The sequence below is a fragment of the Loxodonta africana genome, chromosome X (assembly GCF_030014295.1).
Source record: "Loxodonta africana isolate mLoxAfr1 chromosome X, mLoxAfr1.hap2, whole genome shotgun sequence".
NCBI lineage: Eukaryota > Metazoa > Chordata > Mammalia > Proboscidea > Elephantidae > Loxodonta > Loxodonta africana.
Window position 1 is genome coordinate 12,222,723 of NC_087369.1, and position 19,981 is coordinate 12,242,703.

At 42.2% G+C, this 19,981-nt stretch overlaps 1 protein-coding gene across 3 annotated transcripts in view; it reads right to left on the bottom strand.

The window, feature by feature from the left end:
- The window catches only part of ARHGAP6 (Rho GTPase activating protein 6), a 501,871-nt gene that overhangs the window by 51,384 nt on the left and 430,506 nt on the right, over nt 1-19,981 (bottom strand). For all 3 annotated transcript variants that reach the window (XM_003415990.3, XM_064277957.1, XM_064277958.1), the window contains exons 3-4: nt 11,459-11,530; nt 740-996 (exon numbers count right to left, since the gene is read on the bottom strand). In XM_003415990.3, the coding sequence (XP_003416038.3) occupies nt 740-996; nt 11,459-11,530 (329 nt within the window). The remainder of the gene's footprint in view (nt 1-739; nt 997-11,458; nt 11,531-19,981) is intronic.

Consider the following 19,981-nt stretch of genomic DNA (forward strand, 5'->3'; position numbering starts at 1 on the left):
AAAAGGAACCACACCATCACAGTACTGATTTCATAGAGGAGATACATATACACATGTTGTTGTCGGCTGCCATCAAGCCAATTCTGAGCCATAGTGACCCTGTGTGACAGAGTAGAACTGCCCCAGAGGGTTTCCTAAGTCGTAATTTTTTCTGGAGCAGATCGCCAGGTCTTTCTCTTTCAGAGCTACTGGGTGGGTTTGAGCAGCCAACCTTTCAGTTAGCAGCTGAGTGCTTAAATACTATGCGACCAGGATGTACATATATATCTTTCTACAGTGCTATTTGATTAAAAAAAAAATCATTCTTCCAGTGGATACAGAAAAATCTCTTTTTTATGGAGACCCACATGTAGCCAATTCATTCAGCCAGACATGGTTTTCAGCCTGGAGGTGGTGAGTTTGACCAAACACCAGTCCCTGCCCTCAGGCCTCAGAATTCAGTGGGCAAGTCTAGCAAGACTACAGAAGATGACAATAGATGGGACCAATGGCAATGTAGGATGTTCCAGATATCATGGGGCATGGGCCTAACAAAGGAGGGCCACCCAATAGCTTTGAGAGGTGTCAGAAAAGGCTTCAAGAGGGTGCCAGTGCGAATTCTCGCTGAACGGGGTGGTTGACCGATTCCTGGACCTGAACTACATTTCCATGTTTCATGTGACCAAAGACTCAAGGAATAACCCTATACACCCTCAGTTTTCCTAACATCAGCGTCAGAGAAAACGCTGGGCCTACTCACCCTCCTCCTGGCCCTAGGAGCCGGTTCCGGGGTGTTAGGTGATGTCAACTCATTTGGTGTTTCTGAGGTTGAGCTGAGAGATGAGTTACTGCTTGAGAGTTCTTTGTTTTGTCTTTTATTTCCAAATGGGAGAAGAGACGCCACAAAATCCGATGCATCCTTCTGCTCATCCTTCTGTGAGTCCTGCTTGAGTTTATAGGCCCGGTCATTTGCAATGACTTGGGATAAGGGCATTCCAAATGCCTGCGGGATGAATTCTGCAATCAAAACACAAACATTCACTTTCAGAGGAAGCCTGGTCCAGGGAACACGCTCACTCACATTTCAGGCCTACAGGCAGACATAGTCAAATGGTTGTTTTCCTAAATAGTGATTCATCAGTCAAAAACCAGAGATGACGTTGGTGTTTATCAGCATGACCAAAGTTTCTATTTAAATTAAGAAAGCTAGTAGATATAAAGAACATGGGTTTTAGAAATCTAGCCCTCTAGTTTTTCTTCACCTGTTGCAAGTCTGTTTTAAGGAAATCACTTTATAGGGAAATGTGATACTTTGGGATCAAATGGAAATAATACATTGTCCTCATGAATATACAGTTTTACAAACTAGTCTTTGATTATAAGATTCAGAGGCCCCGGAGCTGACAAGGCATCGGGAGACTGTGCATTTATCCATCAGTAGGGATTTATTAAATACCAACTGTGTATTATGACAAGCATCGGCCCTAGAAGAAATACAACCAGAATACTCCCTAGAAGCAAGGACGGCAAGACTTCTGCTCACTTAGTTTGGACACATCATCAGGAAAGACCAATGGCTAGAAAAGAACACCATGTTTGGTAAAATAGAGGGTCAACGAAAACGAGGGAAACCCTCCATAAGATGAATTGACACAATAGCCAAAATCATGCCTCAAACATACCAACGATCATAAAGATAGCACAGGACCAGGCAATGCTTTGTTCTGTTATATGTAAGGTCATCATGAGCCAGAGCCAACTCGATGGCAACTACCAAAAATATCAAGACAAGCTACACAACGGTGGTACAAAGCTTACGAAAGGTCTAGTCCTCAGCCTTGAGTGTGAGGAGAAGTGAGAGAGTGGAGAGTCCGGTATATAAATACCTATGACAGAGTGTCTATGTTAGGTGCTATAAAAGAGATATACATGAGGTGAAGACAGAAATTCAGTTAAGTGGATACACTTTGGGGTCCACAATAAAAATGTCAGCAGATGAAATGATAGTCCAGGAAGGAGAGGAGCAGTTTGGGAAGGAGTTTGCTCTTTTTTCATTGTGTTCCTCATCCCCATGTCCTATCTCCAGCCAGCTGCATTGGGCTGTCACCCTCATAACCTATACTCAAGCCATCCTGCTGGCCACATACAAAAGTGGACTCCACCACAAACTGTCTAGTGGAGGGCCCCAGACAGAACTTGTTAAGTCCTTTAGTAAGTACAATTTTGGGGAGTGGGCATAGTGCAGAAATCCATGGCTTTATTTGGTGAGGTACCTGCAGTTGCTTTCTAGATCTCTGTAGTAAATTTGTCTACATATACATTGCAAGCATGCCAAGGCATTGTTGTCAGGTGCTGTCAAGTCTATTCCGACTCATAGTGACTCTACGCACAACAGAATGAAACAACTGCCCAGTCCTGCACCATCCTCACAATCGTTGTTATGCTTGAGCCCATCGTTGCAGCCACTGTGTCAATCCATCTCATGGAGGGTCTTCCTCTTTTTCACTGACTCTTTACTTTATCAAGCATGATGTCCTTTTCCAGGAACTGATCCCTTCTGATCCTCTGCTATTCCTAAGGTTTTCACTGGTTATTATTATTTTTTTTTTCAGAAGTAGACGGCCGGTACTTCTTCCTAGTCTGTCTTAGTCTGGAAGCTCAGCTGAAATGTGTCCACCATGGGTGACCTTGCTGGTATTTGAATATTGGTGGCATAGCTTCCAGCATCACAGCAACACACCCCACAGTACGACAAACTGACGTGTGGGGTGGGGGGAGAGGCGGGCCAAGGCTTTGCATTGGCAATATTTTAGCTTCACACTGAAAAGCATTGATGATTGAACTAAACGCATAATTTCTTTTAGACTCAACATGAAAAGGCCCACTAGAAGCAGCAAGTTGGAGCAGTGGTTAAAGTGCTCGGCTGCTAACCGAAAGGTCGGCGGTTTGAAATGACCAGCTGTTCCACAGGAGAAAGATGTGGCTGTTTGCTTTCATAAACATTACGGCAAGCTTTGGAAAACCCATGGGGCAGTTCTACTCTGTCCTATAGGGTCACTATGAGTCAGAATCGACTCGATGGCAATGGATTTTTGGTTTAATTTGAATGAAACAAGCATGATCAAGGGCAAATATTCTAAGGTTGTTTGTTCTTTGAAAGAAGAAAGCTAACATTAAATCAAGTGGAAAGCAGGTTTAATAGGTTTTCGCCTATGGAGATATTTTGAACATCACTGGGCTAACGACCACATCTGCGTCAAAAGCAGAAATGGTCCTTGAAAAGCGTGCACCTCTGGCTCTATCAAAACATGCACAGCAGCACTGTCTTGTCTGTGGAAATAATTAAACGGTCTTACTCCAAATAGTTGGGGAAAGTCTGGGACTGTGAGGATGGCAAGGCTGAGAGCTACAGGAAATGTACAGAAACTGTCCAGAGATGATAACGGTAAAAAGGACATTGATAAATGTATTAAGTGATATGAAGTGGCCCATGTAGGCAAACTAATAGTAGGGATTTAATATGAGATGGAGATAACCGATGCTTCTCTTAGCCATTTTTCCAAGACAGGAAATGAAACACAGACTCATTTAGAGATTTCTAGTAGCTCTGGAAAAAAAAGAAGAAAATGGTTTCCTTTGGAATCCATCATTTTTAATACCTGAATGGCTGTCACTCTCTTTTTAAACTGGAAAAAAAAAACTGGAATAATTAAGTACAAATTAAACAGGTGAAACATAGGAAGCCATTCCCTCTCCCCAAATTCTTGTTTTTCTTTTTTCACCATCTAAGAGATGCCAACAGATTTTCATCTCTCTCTAATAGGCTTCTTTCCTGGCTGAGTGTATTTATTCTTTCAGGGATAGAGTTTTGATGAGTTGTCTTTAATTTCTTGTTGATTTCCCTCCAGGGCACCTACAAGCTTCAGAAAGGAGACCTCTCTTTGCTCTTAGCTTCTGTTGGAGTGTCTATTCAGTCTCTGTAAAATTCTAGATAGGATTCTGGGATATTATTGCTTCTTGAAACATGGCTGTTGTAAAATTGAGGGCTCCTCACGAGGCTACTGAGCAAATCTTTCCTGTACATGTAAACAAAACGTTGGGGGGCAAACGTTTATGGATCTGAGGGCTCAAAGCACTTCTGCTAGGGGGAAAAAAACCTTGAGACTCTGTGTTGATAATGACTAAGAAAGTTGGTAACAGCTTTTTAATGTAGCAAGGAAATTACCCAAGACTCACTATCCTAGAAAATGTGTATCATGTCCTAAGTGATGGTGTGTGGTCCCCAAGGAGACTGCTTCCTGTGTCCTCCTTACTGGTAGCAACTGTCTACTCTCCCATCAACTGTGGGGTCAGGAGGTGGTAGACCATCCTCTTTCTCCCCTGTGCTATGTCTAGACATTCACCCTCCACTGTGTGGCAGACCTGCTGCTGCAAGGTTTCCCTTGTCCTCTGCTTCCTGCTGCTTGCACTCCCACTCAGGTTTGGCCAGTGCAGAGTTGGCACCCAGAGTGAGTACATCCTTAAATTTGGTGGCCTAGGTGCCTTATTCACCTGACTCTAGTCCCAGCTCTGTTTGCAGGTCATAGGGTCTCTGTTGCAACTACTCAACTCTACCAGTGCAGCACAAAAGCAGCCATAGATGATATGTAAACGCATGGGTTTGGTATGTTCCAATAAAACTTTATTTACAAAACCAGGCAGCGGGCCAACCTCAGGTATAAATGATACCTTCTCATGCCTGCTTCACCTCTTCTTTTCTACCAGATGCTCTCTTCAGCATTTAAACATAGTCAAGCTGCTCCTTCTTAAAAAAAATAAGTAACCCTTGATCCACCCTATCCTCTGAACAGTTTCCCACATGTCCTTTCTCCACAGTTAACATTCTCTCAAATGTTAACTTTACTTTCTGGCCTCTAATTTTCTCACCTGCCACTCTCTCTTCATCTCATCCAGTCTGGCTTAGCCTCTGTTATTATTCTAAAACGGCTCTCTCTAAATTCATTGTTGGCTTCAAGGACATTAAATTCAGTGTTTTCACCAGCCCTGTGTCATTTGCCCTCTCATAGGCAGCCTTCAACCCTAGTGGCCACTTCCGGAAACACTCTCTGTCCTTGGCATCCCGGACATACATACTATCCTGGTTTTTCTCCTGCCTTTCTGGCTACATTCTTTTATTGTCTCTACCCAGGGTTTTCTAGGGGGTAGTGGTGGTTTAGTGGTAGAATTCTCACCTTCCATGCAGAAAACCTGGTTTTGACTCCCAGCCAATGCACCTCAAGTACACCCGCCACCCATCTGTCAGTGGAGGCCTGTGTGTTGCTGTGATGCTGAACAGGTATCAGTGGAGCTTCCAGACTAAGATGGACTAGGAAGAAAGGCCTGGAAATCTACTTCGGAAGATCAGCCAACGAAAACTCTGGATCACGATGGTCTGATCTATAACCAACTGTGGGGATGGTGCGGGACTGCGCAGGGTTTTGTTTCATTGTGCATGGGTCACTATGAGTTGGGGTCCGACTCCATGGCAGCTAACAACAACCCAGGTTTTCAATGTGGAAGATCCTCAAAGCTCAATCCCAACCCCTCTCCTCACTCTGCCCTCTCTCCAAAAGCAGGGTCATCCATGCCCAGCACTCTAACTTCCATCCATGGGAATCTGACACTGTGTTTTGACCTCCAGCCCAGGCCTCTTCTCTGAGCACCAACCACTCTCTTTAGTGACAAAGACATCTCACACATCTTCACAGCACCAACTCCAACTCCCATTCCCAGTGGCCTCTGTTCTTCTAAGGGTCATTCCTTGAGGCTTTGCTCCTTCTATATCCCATCTCCACTTCAGCATCAAATCCTTGTCATTACCTCCTATCTCCATCCACTCCTCTCCACTTACAGCATCATGCCAAACCTAGTTCAAGGCACCATTATGTTTCTCCTGGACTTCCAGACAGCCTTCTAACTGGCCTTCCTCCCTCCATTCTTGTCTCATTCCCACCTCAAGTTCATATTTTACACCACAGCACAGCAATTGGCTTAAAGACACCATTAAGTCACCCCCGTCTGTAATACCCTTTGATAGCATTTTACTGCTATTAGCATGCAGACCAAAAGTTGCACCATGGCCCACTCGGTCCTGTGTGAGCTACCCCTTCCTACCCCTCCCTGGAACTACTCTCCCCCTGGATCTGTCTTTAGTAATATTGCTTGTTATGGATTGGACTGTGTCCCCTCAAAATCTGTTTTGAAATCCTAACCCCTATAAATATGACCCTGTTTGAAAATAGGGGTTTCTTTGTTATGCTAATGAGACCACACCAGAGTAGGGTGGGTTCGAAACCTAATCATGTCCGAGTTATAAAAAGAGCTGAATAGATACAGAGACACACAAGGGGAAGACAGATGCCAAGGAAGGCCAAGGAACATCAAAGAATGCCAAAGATCGACAGCAGTCACCAGAAACAAAGGGAGAGGCCCATAAAAGGAATCAACTTGGCCAAGACCCTGATTTGGACTTCTGGCCTCCAGAACTGAGAGAGTAAATTCCTGTTCTTTAAAACCACCCACTTGTGTTCTTGCTGTTATGGCAGCCATAGGTAACTAAGAAACCGGTCAATGATAGCATTCAATACATTTTCTTTAAAAATGTCTAAATAGTAACTGATGCTAGATTTTTCTACAGTTATTTAATAGAACGCAAAACTCAAAGTTGTATCAGTGCATTCCTACATAGCATTACCTCGCAGGCCTTGTAGAGTTAACACAGTTAGTGAAGAACAATAAAATACTACATAATATAATTTCAGCATAAAGGGAGGTGCCAGGCCTGAACTGCACATAGAGTTTTTGTGCTAATCTAAACTGTAAGTATATGGAATAATCTGAAAATATCCCGGGCAGGACCCAGCTGCCAAATTAATGCCACCGTGAACCTATCCCTCATTGCTCTGATTAGGAACTGTGCTAACTGGAAAAAGTTGCTATTTATAAACCTTCAAAAAAAAGTTTTTTTTTTTTCAAAGCAAGAAAGAAATTTTTGGAAGTTCTGAAAGTTTTGAAAATAAACATTTTTGGTTGCCAAGTAATTTAATTAAGAGAAATTAAGAACTTGGGACCATTCTGTGTGGAAATAGGTTTTCTGAATCAGTAGTAGTCTCGAATTAGTTTCTAAGTGGAAATTGAAAGTAATATGGGCCCTGCTTAAGTGGCAGGAGGGGCCCAGGAGTGTCACATGAACTGCTGTATATTCTATCAAGGCAATTAAGTAAAATCCAGGGCATGATTCATTCTGATTGAATCAATTAGTATAGTGGCATAGCCAACATTTATGAATCACACTCTTTACCGGGAGAACAATTCGATTCTAAAAACCTATTCCTATTTATTTTTAGATGACCCAGCAAGAGGTCTTTGAGAGCTTCCTGTTTTTCTTCTTTTACTATTAGATTCAAATGATTACCATTTTTCACATGGGCAGCTATTATGAACCCAAATGCCAATATTCAACTGAAAAGAAATAGCGTGAACTGATTACAACAGGGCCAGAACTGCACTCCACCCCACTCACACCCTGGTTCTCTGGAATCCAAGTCATGGCTCCCAGTGTTGACATGGACTGGACTTTATGTTCAGGAAAGATGCCATGTAATTAAGTTCTGCTTAACCCTAGGATACCCTGTGTTTAAACAGCAAAGCTACTTAAAAAAAAAAAAAGATAAACCCTCTTTTGCCTTGAAGCTAGCCATTTTGTCACTGAGTTGGATGAGTGATGCATCTTTGCTTTAGAATCACCCAGAACCTGCCTTTGTTTTGCCAGCCAGGTAGTCTTACAGCACACTTTCGAGTGTTCACTGAGCATTCGTATGAGCCCATGTAAATATGACTGGATCTGAAAAGTGTATCGTGGCCCAGTGCACACTGGCCGACTACTTCCCCTGGCCCTTCAACACTCAGTCACGACCTTGCCTCCTGAGTCCTGTCATTGCCTCCTGTAGTCCATGCAAGCACGCATATATCTCCCTCTGCGGCAGAAACCCAAACCTCACCTCCCGCAAAAATGCTCATTCTGCTTAGTCCAGCCTGATGGGCACTTTCTGAAGGGTCACCTAAAGTCTACACTACAAGTATTTAAATCCCAATGTCAATATCGCCATCCTAGAATATGCCAGCTTGAAAAGGTAATACAGTAAAACTTTCGAAAGCCAGAAACTGTGTAAGGCGGAAACCTGTCAGAGAAGGAAAATGCAAATATTTCCCACTAAAAGGAGAGATAAAAAGTTGTAAGACTGCACCCTGTCAAAGGTAGAAACTTGCAAGACCCAGAGAAACAAGGCAGTTCCGTCAAGTTCCGGCTCTCACAGGTTTCACTATACGTGACTAATAACAACCAGAGTGATCCACTTAATACACTCTGTAAACATGGAGAACCACTCTAATCTAGTGAGGTAAAATCCCTGGTGGCGTAGTGGTTAAGTGCTATGGCTGCTAACCAAAAGGTTGGCATTTCAAATCCACCAGGCACTTGCTCCTTGGAGACCCTATGAGGCAGTTCCACCCTGTCCTATAGGGTCACTATGAGTCGGAATAGACTCAACGCCAAAGGGTTTGGTTTTTTTTTTTTTTTTTTTTTTTAGTGCAAGAATAAGGAAGACCGAAGAAGAATTGGTATCTCTGAAATCTGATGTTGGTGAAGAATACTGAATTTACCATAGTCTGCCAGAAGAACGAACAAATCTGTCTTGGAAGAGTAGAGCCAGAATGCTCCTTAGAAGCAAGGATGGTGAGACTTTGCCTCATATACTTTGGACATGTTATTAGGGACCAGTCCCTGGATAAGGACATCGTACTTGGTAAAGTAGAGGGTCAGCAAAAGAAAGGAAGACCCTCAATGAGATGGACTGACACATCGGCTGCAACAATGGGCTCAAGCATAACAACGATTGTGAGGATGGCGCAGGACTGGGCAGTGCTTTGTTCTGTTGTAGATAGGGTTGCTATTAGTCAGGACCAACTCAACGGCACCTAACAACAACAGGGCAGGAATAGAATGATCAAAAACTCTAGCTTAAAAGAGCTATGCTGGCTACTAATAGGTCATTACAGTATAAGTGCAAGAGCACATCAACCAGTGATATAAATTTGAATTTATCAATGATGATAGATAGCTGCAGAAGAGTTAACGCATTTGCCTTGATTTGATCTGGCAGCAAATTCGGCTGTGAGAATGTCCTGGTGATTATCCTGGTTAATATGGACCAGGCTTCTCTGTCCTAGACATTGTACACCTGAAGCTCACAAAAATACCCATGTCTGTCCTCACTACAGACCAATGGCCTCTCTGGGGTGAGAATCTGGGAACTGACATTTTTGAAAGATCCCACAAGTGATTCTATTGGGCAGTCAGAGTTGACAACCACTGGTATGTTCACCTCCTTTTTTCAGATCTGAGGTCAGCTATTGACTTCTAGGGTGGCCAACCTAATGAGAAGGTGACATTTGCATCAACTTCTCCACTTAGGAATCAACTCATGGTGTATAGAAAAGTCCCAATTGTACGCTGGATACAGCTAGGCTGAAAATGTTCTTTGTCATGCTACAATTTGCTGAAATTGAATACTTTTCAGTGAGATGGTAGGGCAGAGAGAATAGTGGTAGAGTGGAGACTCAGTCCAGGGAAGAATGATTTGACCCTGTCTTTTTTTTTTTTTTTTCTTTTGTTTTTCACCTCTGAAGGCACCAATCTTAGGAAGATGTCTCTATCTTTAAGTGTCAGGTTTTCTACCTGCATCTAGAAGAAAGCTTCTAGCCTCTTCTTGCTGGTACTGAACCAGTGAAAGCCAAAAGGAAAAGACACTACTTCTGTGTCTACAGCCTCAAGCCATTCAGGTGACTTCTCCACAGATATTCTTTTTTTTTAATTAATATTTTATTTTATTTTTGGTGAAAATATATGCAGCAAAACCTGCTCCCATTCCACAGCTTCTAGACATAATGATCAGTGACACTGGTTACATTCTTCTCATTGTGTTAACATTCTCATTATTTCTGTTCTAGTTGTTTCACTCCCATTAACTTAAACTTCCTACCCTCCAACCTTCTCAATGATGCTTTAAAATAGTTGACCATTTGGTCTTCTATAGATAAATCTTGAAAAGAATGCAATACTTAAGGATGACAATCCATAGATATTCCTTTTGTTTTCTATGCGATACTGCAGCAATCAGAATCTGTGGACTGCTTCTGTTATTGGTGTCCAAATTCCCTTGAAGGCAGGGGTGATTGTCCACCCACCAGGGGAGATTTGAAATGTCTGGAGGTATTCAGATTTGGATCAATTTTCCTGACATCTAGTGGGGAGAGCCCAGGGATGCTGCTAAACATCCTACGACACATAAGAGAGTCCCCACCACAAAGAACTATCCAGTTAAAATGTGAATAGTGCCAAGACTGAGAAACCCTCCCCTAAGGGAAATAAAAATTCTTCTCTTTCTTTCAAACTCTTTATCTCCTTTTTGCTCCAAAGAACCAAATGTTACGACAATTTTGGCAGAGTTCCAATCACGGGTGTAGAGTCTGGGATTGATGGTATGGAGCTGGTCTTGGATTACTTACATCTACTTTAATATCCTCAGTTTCATTGCCCTCCATTTCTTTTCCAGCAAAAATTGAATCACCTTAGCAAGGTGCTGCAAGGTGAGATAGATATCTGGTTGTCCTTGCTTAGCACTCATTCATTCACTATATCACACAAAATGGAAATATATTCATATGACCATAGCACTCTGCAATCATCTAAGACCAGAGAAACAGATCACAAAAAACTGGACTGTGCTAATGGTGCCCAGGTGTCCACTGAGCAGACTCAACGAATGCTTGTTGAAAATGACCTCAAATGCCTCGGAAAGGCTAAAGAGTCATTTCCCTAAATAGACCTAGAAGGGCACGCGTGAGAGGAGAAAGAGGGTCAATGATTCACAAAACATATAGGTGGATAAGCACAGGGCAAAACATGAGCCTTCTGTGATCTAACAGGAAATATTGAGAATGGCCCATCCTCAGTAATCCATGAGTATAAGCTTGTTTCTTTCCAGTAGTCATGGTAGGTAAATTCAAACTCTTTCACATTTATCCAGCCCTGCCTAATGGTCAGGATTTGCCAGACAGCTGGTTAGTGTTAGAGATGCCGTCCACGGCTATTCAACCCAGGTTCTCTTTATGCATAGCTGATTGGCCAGAATCATAATTGGAACCATAAACTTGGCTGAAGTTACACCCTGTGCAAACCAGTTGAACTCATCAATTCAGTACAGGGCCACTGAAATACAGAAGTGCAAACCAAAGCAGCCCTAAATGACATTCCATTGGAGCGACCCAGTTTACATAATAGAGTTGAACCTCGTAAATCTACGCAATTCGAAAACTCCACCAAATTCAACCATTATGCTCCATGGAAGATGCGTTCACGTTAGTTCATTTGGTCTTTTACCTCTGTCTTTGTTTTTCTCCTTTCCTAGGGAATCCAGTTTCTTTCTCAAAGACTTCTTTCTCTTCTGTCCATCTGTAAATATTAAAAAGAATGAGACGTTTTAAGAACAAGCATACAAATATTTTACATTGTCATTGACTACATTTGAGCAAAAGTATGATTTCTTACTTTGCTTGTAATTTTTGACATTTCTAACAGAGAATACTTGAAAACTTGGAACTGGATAGCACACATAACCAGAGTCTTGAACCATGCTCTTAATTTCTGTTTCAGTCTATAGAAAGAGCAGAAAACGTGCCTCCTTTGGAAAGAATTTCTTCTTGACATTTGGATATGTTTACCTTTACTATTACATTAGTCTCTTCCGAGGTGCTATTTCTATGCAAATCAATGTCCATTTTGAATCAAATCTTCAGGAGAGGAGAGTCAACAATACAGCTGTCACCTCACGAGCCAGTAGAGTGTAGCTGGAGAAGGCAATGGATTTGGGGTACACAGAGCTGAGTTCTAACTGTCACTACACCATTTACTGTTTGTCTTTGGACAAGTCTCAGTGTACTCTTCTATAAAATGGGAGTAACTTGACAGGTTGTTGTGAGAATTAATTGAGAAGATGTTTATAAAGTACTTAATGGGGAGCTTAACACATACCAGAGGATTAAATCTACTTTTTTTTGGGGGGGGTTGCTTAGTATTCCGTAGTATTTGTTGTTAGCTGCTGTCATGTTGGCTCCAACTCTTAGCAACCCCACGTACAACAGAAAGCAACATTGCTCACTTCTGCACCATCTTCGTGATAGTTGCTGTGCTCGAGTCCATTGTTGTGGCCACTGTGTATTATGAGTGCCTTCCAACCCGGGGGGGGGGTCATTTTCCAGCACTATATCGGACAATATTCTGTTAAGATCCATAGGATTTTCACTGGCTGATTTTCAGAAATAGATCACCAGGCCTTTCTTCCTAGTCCGTCTTGCTCTGGAAGCTCCATTGAAACCCATTCACAATGGATGACCAGCTGGTATTTGAAACACTGGTGGTATAGTTTCCAACATCACAGAAACATGCAAGCCACCAGAGTACAAACTGACAGACGGGTGGTGGATAGTATGGCTGCATCATAATTGAATGAACCATTCCCCTATAGATGGACATTTGGATGGTTTGCAACTTTGCACTATAATAAGTATGGCATTAGCATCTGGTACTTTCAACAAATGTACTTAATATGTCTGGTTGACTCATCAAATAATAAAGATACCACTCATATCAGCGGGCAGCTGCAAACGAATTCCTGGGATGTCATCATAAAATATTGCAGGAATGCATCCTGGGATTATGCAGCTGTCAACTTAACATGTGGGGTGTGCAAATCCGGAAGCCACACTGTGATCAAATAGGGAAAATGGCAGTCCATGCCGCCAGCAAACTTCACTGATGTTTAAAGGGGGATTAAGACCCGTGTTTTTAAAGGACGTACTAGAAAGTGTATTTAAGAAAGCAATTCGGCCCAATAGAATCTAAAAGCAAGACTCTAATACGGAGTAAGCATTCTTCAACAGACATGAACATTCCCAGGATCCTTGCAGGGCCACAGATGTAGCCAACTCCTCTTTTCTGAATTTTTGGAGGTAAAAGAACATCACAATATAATCAGCTGGCACATTCAATTCTTCTTCCCTTTCAAAAAGTAAAGAAAGACCTCAAAAATGATTCTTCTCCCATGAAATGGAAATAGTTCCTTAGAGCCTTCACCAATGAAGTCATGAGATTTGTAGAGAGAACAGTTATACAACGCAGCAAAGGGCGAGTGATCCCTTAGTCAGGTGTTTGTTCATATCTTTCATGTTTAAAGATGATCTATTTGCTTTTTTTTTTACCATGGCGATTGGAGGGCCTGGGTGCTGCAAACGATTAATGTGCTCGGCTACTAATCTTAAGGTTGGTGGTTTGAGTCTTCCCAGAGGTGCCCCTGAAGAAAGGCCTGGTGACCTACTTCCCAAAAAACCAGCCATTGAAAGCCCTATGAAGCACAGTTCTACTCTGACACACATGGGGCTGCCATGAGCTGGAGTCAAGCAGACGGCAACTGGTTTTACCATGAGAACTTCTGTACTCATAGACAATACATGTACTAACTACCCAAGATGCTAATCTGACTTCTAAATAGGACTGACAAGACTTTTACTTTGTAACTCTGTTCATCATGAGTTCATATCACCATATGTATTTGACAGTAACAAAATGGTCTTTCTTTAAAAAAAAAAACTCTGTAATTCCTTTGTTTTAATAGTTGATGCAGCAGAATAACTAAACCATATATTAAAGTTTGAGAGATTTATTTTCATAACCAATGGGCAGATCCTAAAATTCAAACAAGTTGTCAAAAGACCAGAAGACGTACAAAATTGAAGCATTTTCTTTTAAGGTAGAATGATTTTTAAAACTTTGTAAAATTATGAAATATATATGCAAATATATATAAATATATGCAAATATCTATTAATATAAATGTCCCATTTAAATAATAGAAGGGAATCTCTCACATAGTCAAGTTAAGATATCAACGACCGCTGGTACCTGAGGAGCCCTTGTGTCTCTCCCATTCCATTCTCCACCCCTGCCCCATCCCAGCAAATTGCTGTCCCAAATCCTTTTCTTTCTGAAAGTTTTACTATCTATAACTGTGTTTATAGCTTCATTTTTCCTGTGTTTGAATTTATATAGGTGGAATCACTCTGCAGGCTTCGTCCTTTGCCTTATGGATTTTGTTTACCAACACTTTGTGAGATTCATCCTGGACAGACAGGTACCGGAGCTTATTCATTTTGATTGTTATACACTGTTTTCTCCGATGGCCATCCAACCAGCCAACCAGTTGCCATCGAGTTGATTCTGACTCATGGTAACCCCATGTGTGTCAGAGCAGAACTGTGCTCCACAGTCTTTTCAATGGTTGATTTTTCAGAAGTAGATTGCCAGGTCTGTCTTCTGAGTTGCCTCTGGTGGACTGGAACCACCGGCCTTTTGGCTAGCAGCTGAGTAACTTAACCATTTTCACTCCAGGACTCCTGTATGGCTATACCACAGCTAATTTACCCATTGAGCTGTGGATAAAATTTTCACTGGTTTCTAGCTTGGGGCTATTAAGTACAACGTTGATGGAGAATTTTGTTCACGCCTCTATATATGTATATCCAAGAGTCTTTTTAAGGCAGCAGTTCTCAAAGTGAGGGTCCCAGACCAGTAGCATCAGCATCACCTGGGACCTTGTTAAAATCCCATTGCCGTCCAGTTGATTCTGACTCATAGTGGCCCTATAGGACAGAGTAGAACTGCCCCATAGGGTTTCCAAGGAGTGGCTGGTGGCTTTGAACTGCCAACCTTTTGGTTAGCAGCTGAGCTTTTAACCACTGAGCCACCAGGGCTCCTGGGAACTTGTTAGAAGGGTAAATTCTGGGGCTCCACCCCAGATCTGCTGAATCAAGGAGGGTCTGGTGGATTCGAACTGCTGGCCTTTTGGTTAGCATCCATAGCTCTTAACCACTATGCCATCGGGGTTTCCTTAGCTCTCCAAGTGATTCATAAAATCTGAGCCCCAATGCAAAATCTTGGCAATTTCACTGGGTCCCATGCTCCTCACATTCACCACAGGTCCCCAGAGAGCCCTAAACCTGGGCTGCTGCACCCATTCATGTTATCTGGCAGGTCTTGGAGTTTGCAACAGCATCCTAGCCTAAAAGGAAGATTCCTGATTATTTCAAATCTTTAAAAAAAAAAAAACCTGCTGAGAAAGTTTGGAGGAATGCTTTTTGGCACATATCCCTTGTCTTTCCCAACCACAGCCTCACTATTTACTTGAACCAGAAAAACAGACTCTCAGAGAAAGCAAACCAAAGAAATTCATAGGCAATGAGGGCAACTCAGTTAAAAAGCGAGGGGAAAGTGATATAAAGAGACGTTTGGGTGGCAGAGTGGGAAATGGCCCTTTAGAAATGACATATAATCTATGCCAAGGTTTCTCAACCAGGGCACTATTGTCATCTGGGGCTGGATGATTCTTTGATCTGGGGGCTGCCCTGTGCACTGCAGGGTGTTTAGGATGTATAGTGTCTTCCGGGGCCTTCGCCCACTAGATGCCAGGAGCACTTCTCCCTATTCCTCCAAAATGTCTCCAGTCTTTGTCAAATGTTCCCTAAGGGGAAAAATCACCCTGTTATATGCATTAGTCCACCTGGAGAGCAGCCATGAGTTCAAACCCTGTGAAGCCCAAATGACAAAGACATTCATATTTCCCCACTTGTCACAATGCTCAACCTTTACCAACCTCAGTTTCTACTTTAACTAGAACAATATAAAACGGTTACAAATTGTTGAGCCTTATATGTCAGGTTGAACTTTCGACACAGTACCATTTCCTTCAATTTGTAAGGAGACGTGAGTCTGCCTATAGTTATCTTTCTACCAACTTCCTAAGGCTACCAAAGAAAAACAGTTACCCTCGAGTCAATTCTGGCTCATGGCGACCCCATGTGTGTCAGAGTAGAACTGTGCTTCATAGGGTTTTCAATGGCTGATTTTTTGGGAAGTAAACTGCCAGGCCTTTCTTCTGAGGTGCTTCTGGGTAGACTCAAACCATCGACCCTTCAGTTAGCAGCCAAGTGCACTAACCATTTGCACCACTGAGGGACTAGAAGTGGGGGATAAAGCAAGTCCCTTGAGCAAATAGCCTTCAATTCTTTGTATGCAGTGTTTTTTCTCCTTTCAAAGGGTCAAGATGATGTCTGGAACAGTGTCTGACGATGAACGGTTGTGTGAAAGACACCAACCATAGTTCTTTCCTATTATTTAGAGGACTAAATGGAGCCCCGGTGGTACAGTAGTTAAGCATTCAGCTGCTAACCAAAAGGTCGGCAGTCGGAATCTACCAGCCGCTCCTTGGAAACCCTTTGGGGCAGTTCTACTCTGTCCTATAGGGTGGCTATGAGTTGGAATAGACTCGATGGCAAAGGGTTTAGAGTACTAAACATGGTGGATGAAGAGACTTACTGGCTAGCCTTTCATGGGCTAGAATAAGGATTCAGGAAGAAATTATAGGAAAACAGGTTTCCCAGCAAATGGAACTGTTTACCAATGGAATGAGCTACCTCAGCAAAGCACCGTTCATTGTGGCTTTCATCTTGCTCTTTCTCTTTCTCTCTTAATCTCTCTCTCTCTATCTTTTAGCACTCATTCTGGGAGAAGACACGTCATAAGCAACCTTATGGAGAAGGCTACGTAGTGAGGAGCTGAAGCCTCCAGCCAACAGCCCCATGAGTTAGTTTGGAAACGGATCCTCCAGCCTCAGTCAAGCCTTCAAATGACTGCAGCCTCAGCTGACAGCCTGACTACATACAACCACATGAGAGACCCTAAGCGAGAGCCATCTAGCTAAGATGCTCCCAGAAACTGTGTGCGGTAATCAACGTTTGTTGTTAAAAAAAAAAAAAAAAGATTCACAGCTAAATGCAATGTGGTATCCTGGATGGGATCCTGGAACAGAGAAAGGACATTATCGGGCAAACTAGTGAAATCTGAATACGGTCTGGAATTTAGCTGACAGCAATGTACCAATATTGGTTTCTTAGGTGTGTCAAATGTACCATGATTATATAAGATGTTAACATTAGGGGAAACTAGGTGAGGGGCAAGGAGCTCTGGTGGCGCAATAGTGAAGCGCTCATATGCGAACTGCAAGATTGGCAGTTTGAACCTGTTCAGTGGCTCTGTAGGAGAAAACTCTAATTTGCTTCCGTAAAGACTAAAAAAACCCGCTACCATCAAGTTGATTCTGACTCATAAGCAACCCTATAGAAGAACTGTCCCATAGGGTTTCCAATTCTGTAATCTTTACAAAAGCAGACTGCTACATCTTTCTCTCGCAGAGCAGCTGGTGGGTTCAAAACACAACCTTTAGGTTAGTAGCCGAGGGCTTTAAACATTGCACCACTAGGGCTCCGTAAAGATTACAGCCTAGAAAACCTGTGGGGCAGTTCTACTCTGTCACATGGGGTCACTCACTATGAGGCTGCATCAACTTGATGGCACCCAACAACAACGACAGGTGAGGGACATAAAGAAACACTGTATCACCTTGGCAATTTTTCTATAAATCTAAAATTATTGCAGGAGAAGTTTTCCCTTTAAGTAGTTAAAAAAAAAAAAAGCCCTTTCTCTCAAACACTGAATGTGTTGTAGCAAAAGCTAGAAACACAACTGCCAAAAGCACATGAGAAAAGAGACATCTGATTGTAACTGGCCTCCCTGGAGGTGGCGCCATTTTCTACTGTGCCCAGAGGTGCCCCGTGAACTCCTAGCAGTACAGGGCTCTCGGTAAGCACTCGATAAGTGTTTCTGGAGAAAATGAGTGATAAGTTCTAGAGATTTCTTTGCTTTTCTGATTTTTAACTTCCTTTAGCTCAGAAAATGGACACTTTACCTTATATGGTTACTAAGTCCAGAGGGGAAAAAATGACATTTATTTGGTGTTCTGCATGAGTTGCATCTTGACTATTTAAAAGGAAGTAAAGGAGAGTGTCTGTTTACAAGCAGAGATTACTTTCAAATGATACAAAAGAGAATTGAAGAGGGAGAAGTGATACGAGGCTCAGCTATCAATCTCAAATAGGAAAGTCTCTGAATAATTGGTGTTTTCAACTGAAAAAGATGAAGCAATATATTTTGCCTGAAAACTTGGCATCGTTAATAATGCTTATTTGTATTTATTCAGAAAAACATCCAAAAAATTAATGCCGTCCAGAGCAAATTTTACCAGTGAAAGATTTCAAAGAAGATAATCTTTTTTCTTTTTATGACATGTGCTGGGACTGGGAAATTCTGCTCACAGAAACCAAACCAAAAAAACCAAACCTGTTGCCATCCAGTCAAGTCCTTCTGAAATCCACAGATTGGGGAGCTCAATTTCATGTCTAGAACGGAGGTAATTCACAAGCCAGAGTTTCTGGTCCAGCTGAAACTACTGAAATAATCTCCTGTTCTTATCTCCAGGATCTGAAAGAAAACATGCATCTAGGCCGATGTAAGTTGATCACTAGGTCTGCCATTTCAATGTTCCACGTTTGCTGGGAAGGACGAGGACGGCTAAGAAGCTTGACCAGATTTGTTTTTATGGCCCTGGTAATGTTTTCATAGGTGGGTGATTAGATTGTCTGACAATCCTCCTAAATCTTAGAGTTTATGAAATCTGAGCTGTTCTTTGTGTTGCCATCATTTTTCAGTAAATTAAAAAAAAATTAAACTTCAGCTAGACCATGAAACTACTTCTATGAGATATTCAAAAACCTCAAAATAGTTACATATTTTATGAGTTATCTTTAATCAGTAATAGTGGTGCAAATGGTTAATACACTCGGCTGCTAACAAAAAGGTTGGAAGTTTGAGTCCACCCAGAGGCACCACAGAAGAAAGGCCTGTTGATCTACTTCCAAAAAATCAGCCATTGAAAATCCTATGGAGCACAGTTCTACTCTGACACACATGAGGTCGCCATGACTTGGAGTCAACTTGATGGCAACTGGTTTACCCAGCATCGTATAGCTGGGCATTCTACGTAGTTCTGTGTAAGAGTACGCTAGGTTACACTTGAGTCTGCAAAGGTAGGTGTGTAGGGCTTCCCACTACACAGTCATTCAAGAAGTGGTCCACAGATGCTCAACCTTCTTGTAGTTGTACCATCGGGAACAAGTGGCCTCCATGGTTGCCATGGCAGGGGAGGAGAGGGAACTAGAGGGCATTGAGTCGGTTGTGACTCATAGCGACCCTACTGAACAGAGAAGAACTGCCCCATAGGGTTTCCAAGGCTGGAATCTTTACAGGAGCAGATTGCCACATCTTTTTCCCGCAGAATGGCTGGTGGGTTCGAACTGCTGACCTTTCGGTTAGCGGTGGAATGCTTAACCCTTGCGCCATGGGTTGTGTACTAGCTCTTAAATGCTTTGATCCAGAAAGGTCACCTGTCACTTTCATCCACAGTCTATTGGCCAGGCAAGTTCCTTGGCCCCATTTCAGTTCTGGGAAATGTGGGGAAGCACATGGATAATGAGTGAGCAGAAAATGTTTCTGTTACTCCATTAACCAAGATCCTCTCCAAGTACAGAGTTCTTAATCAATATCCAGAGTTAAGTTCAGACAGTTGCCCATAATTTTTAAAGACCCTGATCGTTCCCACCAAAAACTGAAAGTGTAACATAAAATTAGACATTGGTTCACTCATTCATTCACTTATTTAACAACTATTTATAAATGGTCTACTTTTGTCATTATCAGTTTATTATATCTTTAATTATAGCATTGTTACATATTATAGCTTCTATAAAAACATAGGTAATATTAAGTGTCTACTTGATGCCAGCATTATTGTAGGGGCTGGAGATAAAACACAATCCAAATCAAAACCAAATCCCGATCTATTCTAAGGGAATAAAAAAATAGGCAGAAAATAAATAAACATGCAGTATGTCAGGCTGT